Source organism: Camelina sativa, chromosome 9 (genome assembly GCF_000633955.1).
Source record: "Camelina sativa cultivar DH55 chromosome 9, Cs, whole genome shotgun sequence".
Taxonomy (NCBI): Eukaryota; Viridiplantae; Streptophyta; class Magnoliopsida; order Brassicales; family Brassicaceae; genus Camelina; species Camelina sativa.
In genome coordinates, this window is record NC_025693.1 from 19660965 (window position 1) to 19672367 (window position 11403).

General features: G+C 32.0%; 3 protein-coding genes across 3 annotated transcripts in view; all 3 read right to left on the reverse strand.

The window, feature by feature from the left end:
* On the reverse strand, window positions 1435–5928 carry LOC104711425 (O-acyltransferase WSD1-like). The gene is made up of 7 exons (XM_010428125.1): window positions 5560–5928; window positions 2848–3465; window positions 2636–2702; window positions 2436–2554; window positions 2140–2349; window positions 1809–1946; window positions 1435–1724 (listed from the first exon to the last, which is right to left on the reverse strand). Exons 1-7 carry the CDS (start codon window positions 5782–5784, stop codon window positions 1566–1568), a joined length of 1536 nt encoding a protein of 511 aa, XP_010426427.1. The 5' UTR covers window positions 5785–5928; the 3' UTR covers window positions 1435–1565.
* Window positions 6984–9858, reverse strand: LOC104715459 (O-acyltransferase WSD1-like). The gene is made up of 9 exons (XM_019230285.1): window positions 9316–9858; window positions 9119–9185; window positions 8908–9017; window positions 8275–8817; window positions 8078–8144; window positions 7867–7976; window positions 7567–7776; window positions 7217–7354; window positions 6984–7142 (listed from the first exon to the last, which is right to left on the reverse strand). The coding sequence occupies exons 1-9, from the start codon at window positions 9841–9843 to the stop codon at window positions 6984–6986; spliced, it is 1932 nt and encodes a 643-aa protein (XP_019085830.1). The 5' UTR covers window positions 9844–9858.
* LOC104711431 (O-acyltransferase WSD1) overlaps window positions 10781–11403 on the reverse strand; it is a 7756-nt gene continuing 7133 nt past the window's right edge. The window contains exon 7 of the mRNA XM_010428131.2: window positions 10781–11129. Within this exon, the coding sequence (XP_010426433.1) occupies window positions 10965–11129 (165 nt within the window). The 3' untranslated portion in view covers window positions 10781–10964. The remainder of the gene's footprint in view (window positions 11130–11403) is intronic.

Genomic DNA, 11403 nt, shown 5'->3' on the forward strand with positions numbered 1-11403 from the left:
AATTTTCTGTTGGGCTTTTTTTTTTCACTCTCTACACTTGTTTCCATGTCTCAACCTTTTTATAGCCCCCTCCATGCTTGTACGGTGCTATTACTTACGTAGTTACGTGTATCAGTGTATAATATGGAAAATTTGAACTTACTCTATATTGCTTTATAGTATTAAAAACTACGTTATTGTTTACTTCTTAGTCACGTTAAAATTAAATTAACAAATATATTGGGTGTATGTTATACAAAAATAGACCCAAGAAGATATTTGCATATAATTGTGCTTATGTGATTTTTGTTTTAGATTTTAGTGCTGAGACCTGAGAGTTTTGTGTTTTTTAAAAGACTTTTTTTTTGTTTAAGAAAAATACTAATTCGAATAGTTGCCAAAAATATACATGCCTAAAGAAGTTATACACACACATTTGTTGTCACAAATGATAAAATATACATGCTTAAAGGTGATATACACCTTTAACTTAGTTTCTTAAACTTAGCTTTCAAATCACAACATGTACATTGCATAAGTATTTCTACTTTGATCGAAAAGTCAAATATGAAACATGTGACATGTGTATTTGATCGAAAAGAAACATGTGACAAATGGGGATAACTAAGTAATCCTTTACACAAGAAACAACAGCTATTTCTGGTTGTTCTCGTTAATTCTTCATATTTTTGTCTGTGGCTTGTTTTGATATAAGATCTTCAAATTCAAGCATGGCAATGCTACACTTTATTTTCATAGAATTCTGTTTTATATGGAATTGTTAACACTCATAATTATTTCTATCAGACATAATCTGGGAGAACAAATAATTCCTCATTTATAGAGAGATTTCAATAGTGTACAAGACTTCTCCACATCTTGAATTAAAGTTCTTACATTTTATTTTTCTTGGATAAAGGTACTTTTGGATAATGCTATTTGTACAAACTACTTTTTAAATCCAAATAATAACCAAAATATATGTACAGTCAAAGATGGTTGATAGTTTATGTTTTGTGCTTTTAAGGCTTGTTTTGTTCTTACTTTCTTGCATAATCACAGCATTTTAGATTATTTTAGGTTGTACTTGTATCAAATTGTTGTTTCTTAGGTTCTTCGAGAAGGATCATCAAGAAAGGAGTGTTTTAGGTCCATCTTTTGAATTCTTATTTTCAGCTTTGTTGTGATCTTGAATCTTGTTAGTCTTTTGCTTTATTTTACCTTGATTTGTCTTGTTTCGTTAGTCAAGTTTAAAAATCAAAAACCTTATTATTAAGCTTAGATTAAGTGAATGTGTACATTCCTAATGTGTTAGTCTGTGCTCCTTGAGGTTCAATACATTAAGCACTAGATCGATAAGATCAAAGGTGCTGCAAGACTTTATTGAGTAACACCACATCAATGAGAATGAAAATAGAAGATGAAAACAATTTAAGAAATATATCAAGCCATCAAGGTATCAATTTAATCAAAGTTATACATATTGGTAAATGCCCTTTAACTTCATTTTTTATAGTTTTTTTTTTGTCTTATTTCATATTTTAAGATTTGATATTTTCTATAAACCAAACACACAATAGCTCAATTTACTGAGTAAACCCTCTTTTTTGGACAGCAGTTTTGATACTTCTTAGAGATTCCTCCAAATCGTCACATAGTCTATGTGGATCACTGATAACCGTTGGATCGACTGTTAAAGACATCGTCATCTTGTTCATATAACTTTGAAAATGCATCGTCAACGCCTAATATAGACCAATGAAATCGTAAAATCTTGAAAAAAAAACGGAAATAAAAGGAAAACAAAATCAGATAAATTAAAATCTTACATGTGGATGACCATAAGCACTTGGGGCAATGTACGTGACGGTATTTCCATAGAGGCTAACTTCTTCAATAGGTCCGACCAAATTTGAAAACGCCATCGTTGTGTTTGACAATGTTCTTATTGTCATTTGAGCTGCCCTCTGCATTCATTTAAATTCATAAGATTGGGTTATACAATAAATGAACAGTTTGGTAATTTCTAGTTTGATGGAATTAATTTTGTTCAGTGATTATTGGATTTTTATTTTGTGAGATTAAATGAAACTTAAAGTATATGACTATGGTTCATCTTTGACCTTAATATGAAGGAGTAATATATCTAATAAGACTGACCTGAACTCCTAACAATTTGATAAGTAGATTCCCAACCGCGAATGTAAGAACAGCTTCGAACGAGTTCTTTTTCTGGTCGATGATCGACTTGACTCCTACGAGATGTTCCAACGGATCATCACATAATGCAATGGAGAATGGAAAGAATATGTAGCCGATCCAGTTTCCCCATCTACACTTAGATCCTTTAGCCATCATATCAGCTAGATCCTGTTTTTAATCAAAAATAAAAGAGGTAAATGAAGTTTTTACAATCAATATATATCTAAACTTGTATTTAAATAAGATTAATTTGCCTGGATTCCAGTAGTCGGTCTTATGTTTACAAGCAGGACTGCCCTTAGCCTTATTTTCTTAGGCATATTACTTGAATTCTTTTTAGATTCTTCTTGTTCCCCTGCTTTCGTCTTCTCTCCTAATATTTTTTAAAAATATACATATATATATATATATTTAATTTTCATGTTTTAGTAACAGAAAAATCATAGATATTTACCGTATCTTCTGTTCAAATACTTCGAGAGACCAGCCTGAGATACTCCAAGTACTACATCATTGACAGTCTACAAACCGGAAAATCAATGGAGTATTTTCATATATGTCACATCTTTCAAATTATAACTATAAAATTTACATTTCATATAGAACGTATGGAGAAAGTTTACAATCAATATAATTACTAAGTTAAAATGTATGGAGAAAGTTTACCATATTCATTGCGTTCTTGATTAGCTTTATGTCGTCAAGACTTACGGTACGATGAACCAGACGCATCTGTTTGCTCTTACTTAACCGGAAATTGCCTTTTATCGGTGTTTCAGTGTCCTTAAGGAACAATGTCGTAGCAATAAACTCCAAAGCATCACAAACTGTATTCCAAACCAACACAACCGCCGACCATAGTACCATAACTGGCCAAAATAACCGGGAATAACATCTTGAACTAGTTTTTAACGGAGATGATCCAGAAGACAGCCGGTTGTGGTACGGTAGACTCGGGAGCTCATTGGGGTCCGATGTTTTACGTGTACACGCGAGTACTAGAGACATCATAGACATACCGTCCCCTACCGAGTGATGGATCTTAAAAACGACAACGTTTTCAGCGTCAGAAGTTTTCAAGTCGAGTAAATGAACTTCCCATAATGGCTTGGAGGTGTCTAAATGGATCGTAGTGAGGTCGGAGAGGTAGCTCTCGAGAAAAGCGTCTGCGTTCGCGTTCTCTATGTTTTGCGTTTCGATTTTGGGAATGATGACGTGATCCTCGACCACAACGTTGGTCCGAACCCATTTTTGTTCCTCTCTATTGTTGTTCCAAGAGTTCACCTTCAATAAGATTGATTTAAATAAATACTTTTAAATCTTAATGTATTAAAACTATTAAACTAAAAGCAGGAGTATTGAAAAATTGATTAAATCCTACTATATTAATCGAGAAGTACAAGTATGAAACTAATATTATAAAGTGTAAAAGATACATTGTTATGCCATTGTTCTTAAGGCAAATGTTTAATTTTTCAATAAGGGTAAAAATATAATTTTAATATTAGACTAATAAAATCTTTTAAATAATTATTAATTTCCGGAAAAAAAAAATTATATCTCTAAATAATTATGGACAAAATTACTAATTAATTTTTAAAAATTGTAAACTAATCAGAATTTTAAAAAGCAAGATTTTACATCTAAGTATCCAAATTATTAACTATATTTGGAAGATTTTGTTAAGATTTTAAATTATGATTTTCATATCATCTTTCTTTTATTTCATTGTTACAAATCATTTTGAATTATCATATAATACATATGATAAATAAATATGTAAATTTTTTCCTACATATGTTATGATTTAAATTTTAAAAAATGAAGATGTATTACTCAATCTACAAAAAAAATAACATGTGTTTAAATGTTCTACATCGGCAGGTTGGTAAAACTAAATTTTTGTTGTTGATAAATTAATAAAATTTATTTGCTCACAGTTAGAATATAATAATTAATACTTTTAAATATTTCACAAAATAATGATACAAATACAACAAACAATATGAAATGGTAATATACATCAACAAATTAAAATACTATAATATTTTAAAATAATTAGTATCTAAAAAGATATATGTAGATTTACCAAACAATTGCAATATTAAAAGTAAATAATGTCTCAAACAAAATAAATTTTTAAAAATATAACAAAAAAAAATTATTATCATATTATAATTTTTGGAGAAAATGTTGATCTGTGTTTTATAGCAAGGGCTCCTAGTGTAAAATTATGACAACTGAATTTTCATTAAATAATAAATCAAGATGATCAAAAAAAATTATGACAACTTTGTAACATAAATGTTGTAACTTATATAAATATACATATTTCAAGATAATTCCTAAAACTATACCTTATGGTTTAATAAATTGTTAGTAATTAATTAATTGAATCTTCTGCTAGATGTTTCTAGTAAAAAAATTATGGTCCTGTTTGGGAGAGAATCGCTGCGACTGCTTCCAGCGATCAGAAAAAGCTTTACTTTTCTTCTAACTTCTCTTTCAAATCTTTTTAATTTCTATCGCTGCTAACTCCAAATTAAAGATTTCAGAATCGCTGCGACAAACAACGATAGAAACCCAAGCTTTAATTTGAAAAGCAACTGTCGCTAGTTTTTAAAAATTAAATTGCCATTATCAGCTACTTGCAGATCTGTAAGTTTTTTTGCAGAACGAGAACCTGCCATTTTCGAGATTTGCAGAACTTTTCAAAATTTAGAATGCTACCCTTTAAAAAATCATAATTGCAAAACTTTACATGTAAAAAAAAAAAAAAAAGATTGCAAAACTGTCGCTTCAATGAGTCGCGCAACAGTTAAAAGAACAGGCTCTATATTATCACAGAAAGGGAAAATATACTCCCTATTTAAAATATATTTTTCAAATTTTTTTTTGTTCCACAAATACCATAACTAAGTTTCTTTTTTCAAAATTACCACTAATATATATATTATTATTGAAAATACCAAAAATCTAAAATTAAATCTTAAACCCTAAATCCAAAAAACTAAACAAAAATCCAAACTTTTAAATTATAAAACTTTAAATTATTTTTAAAGTTTGTGGTATTTTTGGACTAAAAAGCTTGTAGTGATATTGGATGGAATTTTTGGAAAACACATAATTTAATGGTCTTTTAAGATATTTATCATCTATATAAACAATTTCACTGCTTTACCCCAATGTTACCTTATCCATATAACCAAACATATTTATGTGTTTTTTATATCACGGCAATCTATTTATGATCGTTTGTTTTTTTTGAAAGCGCATCAAAATATTGACATGGCATCAGAAACGTGGACAGTATCTATTTGTGATCATAATTAGACGCTACAATGGCGTATACATAGTAAAAATATGTGTGGCACTCACCAATTTGCTGGAGAAACGAGGATGCCTAATCAAAGTTTGCTTCATTCCTTCGATAATCACATCTGGCTCGATCTTTTTCTTTAAACCAATCACCGATATGATGTAACAATTAAACTCTCTCGCGTGAAACAGGCGCGCCGTCGGGCTAAGCGGTTGCTCCTCCTCCTTCTCTTCTTCATTTTCCACTGTTGTCTCCGACATGTGCTGTCGCGTCTTAATCTCCATAATTTTAGTTTTCGATCTTTGTTTTTCTTTCTCTCTAACTCATATTCTTTATAGTCTCGAAATCGTGCTGTGCCAATATATCTTTGTATAACCGTTTGGAAACTTTCAAATTCTTTTTTTTTTTTTGGTGGAAAGAAACTTTCAAATTTGATTATTCTTTTTCATTACTTCTATATTATTAATTTGTGAAGATTATAACTTAATGTTCAGGTATATGCATCGTCAAAATAATGCTAACTACAGTTAATGTATGCGTAAGGTCTTGACTCTTGATCCATGTGACTTTATCTTGAGTTGACTTTCCATTTTTCATGTGTGTGAAATCAAACTTTCCATTACTATATTATTCTTTTCTTTATATTATCTTGTACCAAGACTATATCATCTGAGATAATATAATAGATTTTCTTAAGGAGAGAGGACTCAGTTTAGTTTGAGAAATTTGATATTTAATATTCGGTTATAAGAAAATAGTTTTCAAATAAAACAAAATTTGTATCAGATCTGATCAATTCGTAGAAATTTAGTTTCACATAAAATGTTCAAATAATATAAAGAATTAAGAAAAATCTCACGTGTTGTTTCGGTTATATTAGTTTAGCAGTATATTACAATATTATATAACTAAATACATGTATGTAAAATTTAATATGAAAATATCTATATATTTTAAATATCTAGCAAGACAAATATACTTACACATAAATTATCGATTTGTAATATCTAAAAAGAGCGTTTATTATTAAAATTAAATATAAAATTATGAAAAATAAATAAATTTATTTGTAATATAATTTTTATCTCAGTAATGGAAAGTAGTTAAAATACATCGTTTCATTAATGCTCATTTCTTCTATTCACAAAACCTAAATGGGAGATCGACGAAGCAGCTTCACAAGCAAATGAGCCAATTAAGCTTTACCAACCAAATATGTAGTTTTGTTCTGGTTGATAAAATTTTCATTATATAATTTGCTATATGAGACCAAATTGTAGGCTTGTAGGGACAAATTGCCGGGAACGATGTCTTTTTATAAGTAAAACCTACAATTTGGTCTCATATAGCAAAAAAAAAAAGATGGAAGCAAAAGAACATTGGTAAAAATGCTTTTAATCTTCATTTTGTATATTTTTTTTTTTGTCTTTTTCATGTTTTAAGCTTGTAGTTTTCTTTTTCTCTTAAAAAAAAGAAGCTCAATCTACTGAGTCAAACCTCTTTCTTGGACAGCAGCTTTAATACTTCTTAGAGATTCCTCCAGATCATCACATAGTGTATGAGGATCACTAATAACAGTTGGATCGACAGCTAAAGAAATCGTCATCTTGTTCATATAACTTTGAAAATGCATCGTCAACGCCTGACATAGTCCAATCAAATTTTAGTGATTAAACGAAAATAAAGAGAAAAAAATCAGATAGATTAAAATCTTACGTGGGGGTGACCATAAACACTTGGGGCCATGTAAGTAACGGTATGTCCATAGAAGCTAATTTCTTCAATAGGACCAACCAAATTTGAAAACGACATCGTTGTGTTTGACAATGCTCTGTTAATCACATGAGCTGTCCTCTGCATTCATATAGATTCATAAGATTGAATTATACTAATAAACTAACATAAACAAATGAAATGAACGGTTAGGTATGTAGTTTCTAGTCTGATGGAGTTTTATTAGGTGATTAATTGGAATTTTATTTTGTTAGATTTATTGAAACTTTAAGTGTATGCCTATGGTTCATTTTTGAACTAAATATATGATAATAATGTATACGAAGACTGACCTGAACCCCAAGCAACTTGAGAAGTATTTTCCCAACGACGAATGTAAGAACAGCTTCTAACGAGTTCTTCTTCCTATCAATGATCGACTTGGCTCTTCGGAGATGTTCTAACGGATCATCGCATAATGCAATAGAGAACGGAAAGATAATGTAGCCGATCCAATTTCCCCATCTACATTTAGATCCTGTAGCCATCATATCAGCTATCTCCTGTTTTTGATCAATAACAAAACAAATAATTGACAAAAAATTTATAAACCCATATTATCAGTATTTGTAAGTAAATGATGTTAAAGATGCCTGGATACCAGAAGTCGGTCTTATGTTTACAAGCAGAGCTCCCCTTAGCCTTATTCCATTAGGCATTACACTTTTAGATACTTCTTGTTCCCCTGCTTTCTTCTTCTCCCCTAATATTTTGATCATAACATATTTAAATTTCATATTGTTATATAGTATGGTTTAATTAATGCTCCTTAACAAAAAAAAAATAATAATAATAAATAATTACTGAATCTTCTCTTCAAATACTGCGAGAGGCCAGCCTGAGATACTCCCAGTACGACATCGTTAACAGTCTACTAACCGGTAAATCAATGGAAGCAATATCAACGGGTCAGAATATTATCATGTATGTACATCTCTCAAATGTTAAAAATAAACCTGACATATCATAGAACTAACTTAAAATGTGTGGAGAAAATTTACCATCTTCATGGCGTTCTTGATTAGCTTTATGTCGTCAAGACTTACGGTACGATGAACCAAACGAATCTGTTTGCTCTTATTCAACCGGAAATCGCCTTTGATCGGTGTTTCAGAGTCCTTAAGGAACAATGCCGTAGCGATAAACTCCAAAGCATCACAAACCGTATTCGAAACCAACACAACCACCGACCATAGAACCATAACTAGCCAAAACAACCGGGGACAACATCTTGAACTGGTTTTTAACGGAGATGATTCAGAAGCCAGCCGGTTGTTGTACGGTAGACTCGGGAGCTCATTGGGGTCCGATGTTTTACGCGNNNNAAGACTGACCTGAACCCCAAGCAACTTGAGAAGTATTTTCCCAACGACGAATGTAAGAACAGCTTCTAACGAGTTCTTCTTCCTATCAATGATCGACTTGGCTCTTCGGAGATGTTCTAACGGATCATCGCATAATGCAACAGAGAACGGAAAGATAATGTAGCCGATCCAATTTCCCCATCTACATTTAGATCCTGTAGCCATCATATCAGCTATCTCCTGTTTTTGATCAATAACAAAACAAATAATTGACAAAAAATTTATAAACCCATATTATCAGTATTTGTAAGTAAATGATGTTAAAGATGCCTGGATACCAGAAGTCGGTCTTATGTTTACAAGCAGAGCTCCCCTTAGCCTTATTCCATTAGGCATTACACTTTTAGATACTTCTTGTTCCCCTGCTTTCTTCTTCTCCCCTAATATTTTGATCATAACATATTTAAATTTCATATTGTTATATAGTATGGTTTAATTAATGCTCCTTAACAAAAAAAAAATAATAATAATAAATAATTACTGAATCTTCTCTTCAAATACTGCGAGAGGCCAGCCTGAGATACTCCCAGTACGACATCGTTAACAGTCTACTAACCGGTAAATCAATGGAAGCAATATCAACGGGTCAGAATATTATCATGTATGTACATCTCTCAAATGTTAAAAATAAACCTGACATATCATAGAACTAACTTAAAATGTGTGGAGAAAATTTACCATCTTCATGGCGTTCTTGATTAGCTTTATGTCGTCAAGACTTACGGTACGATGAACCAAACGCATCTGTTTGCTCTTTTTCAACCGGAAATCGCCTTTGATCGGTGTTTCAGAGTCCTTAAGGAACAATGCCGTAGCGATAAACTCCAAAGCATCACAAACCGTATTCGAAACCAACACAACCACCGACCATAGAACCATAACTAGCCAAAACAACCGGGGACAACATCTTGAACTGGTTTTTAACGGAGATGATTCAGAAGCCAGCCGGTTGTTGTACGGTAGACTCGGGAGCTCATTGGGGTCCGATGTTTTACGCGTACATGCTAGTACTAGAGACATCATAGACATACCATCCCCTACCGAGTGATGGATCCTCAAAATGGCGACGTTTTCAGCGTCAGACGTTTTTAAGTCGAGTAAATAAACTTCCCATAATGGCTTGGAGGTGTCTAACGGGATCGTAGTGAGGTCGGAGACGTAGCTCTCGAGAAAAGCGTCTGCGTTTGCGTTCTCTATGTTTTGCATTTCGATTTTGGGAATGATGACGTGATCCTCGACCACAACGTTGGTCCGAACCCATTTTTGTTCCTGTCTATTCTTGTTCCAAGAGGTCACCTTCAATATGATTTATTTAAACAAAAATGTTAAAAATCTTCGAAAATATTAATGTAGAATCAAATCAAATTTTAATATAAACAGATAATTCCTGAAAATATACCTTTTGCTAGAATATAAAGTGTTACTTATTTTACACACATTGTTACACTTCACCGTAAAAAAAAGCGTAGCACTCACCAATTTGCTGGAGAAACGAGGATGTCTAATCAAAGTTTGCTTAATTCCTTCGATAATCACATCTGGCTCGATCTTTCTATTTAAACCAATCACCGATATGATATTGCAGTTAAACTCCGGTGCGTGAAATAGACGTGCTGCCGGGCTAAGTGGTTGCTCGAGCTCCTCCTCTTCCACTATTGTCTCCACCGTATGCCGTCGTAGTCTTCGAGTCCTGATCTCCATAGATTTTGGTTTCGGTATTTGTTTTCCTTCTCTAATTCTTTCAGTGACGACTAAATAATACTTTCTCTTCTTTGCAAACTTTCAAATTCGATTATTATTTTGCTCGCAATATTTCCTTTTATGTTGTGTTTGGGGTCAAACTTTCCATTATTATATTATTCCTTTTCTTTTTTGTTATGTTACGTATACGAATAGATTTCCCCATGTTTGGAAAGTTATTTTGGAAGGGGGNGGGGGGGGGGAGGGGTTTGGGAATCCGGCTCGGTTCAGTATGAGAAATCTGATACTTAATTTATTCGGTTATTGAAAATTAAGTCTCAAATCCAAATTTATTTCATGAGTTTTGGTCGGTTTGTCATAACTTCATTTGGTTCGGATTTAACTTTGGATATGTACATATAAGAGAATGCTGATAACATATATAAATTTAGACAATTGTAACTTGTAAAAGATCTTCTTTGTTGATTCTGTATAATAATATTACAATAGGGTCTTCTTGTACGTTATTCCCCCATATCAATACAATCACAATACAGACACATATTGGTTTGTGGTACCACTCTTTAATCTATTTGTATATATAGTTTCTTATTATTTTTCTTTGAATAAGAAAAAAGAGATTTAACTCAATCTAATGAGCCGGATCCTCTTTTTTGAACAGCATCTTTTATGCTTTGTAAAGATTTCTCCCAATCGTCAAGTAGCCGATGAGGATCACTTATGGCCGTTGGATCTACAGTCAAAGAAATCGTCATCTGGTTCATGTAACTCTGGAAATGTATCGTCAACGCCTATTCAAAAGACCAATAATGAGATAGTCAAATCTTGTTCAGTAATGCAAACAAAGAGGTGTTAATACTATACATTATTAAAAGAAAAAGAACTTACATGGGGATGGCCATACACACTTGGGGCCATGTAAGTAATGGGATGTCCATAGAAGCTAATTTCTTCAATAGGGCCAATTAAATTTGAAAACGACATTGTTGTGTTTGACAATGCTCTGTTTATTATCTTAGCTGCCACCTATAATATTCATTTCAATTTATAAGATTGGACAGTATA

Excerpts from the sequence above, each read along its gene's own strand:
- LOC104711425 (XM_010428125.1), bottom strand. The coding sequence starts at position 5,784 with ATGGAGATTAAGACGCGACAGCACATGTCGGAGACAACAGTGGAAAAT. Across the intron at positions 2,703-2,847 it reads TCAAGAACGCAATGAATATG|ACTGTCAATGATGTAGTACT; the intron begins GTAAACTTTCTC and ends TCCGGTTTGTAG. Across the intron at positions 1,947-2,139 it reads TCAAATTGTTAGGAGTTCAG|AGGGCAGCTCAAATGACAAT; the intron begins GTCAGTCTTATT and ends AAATGAATGCAG.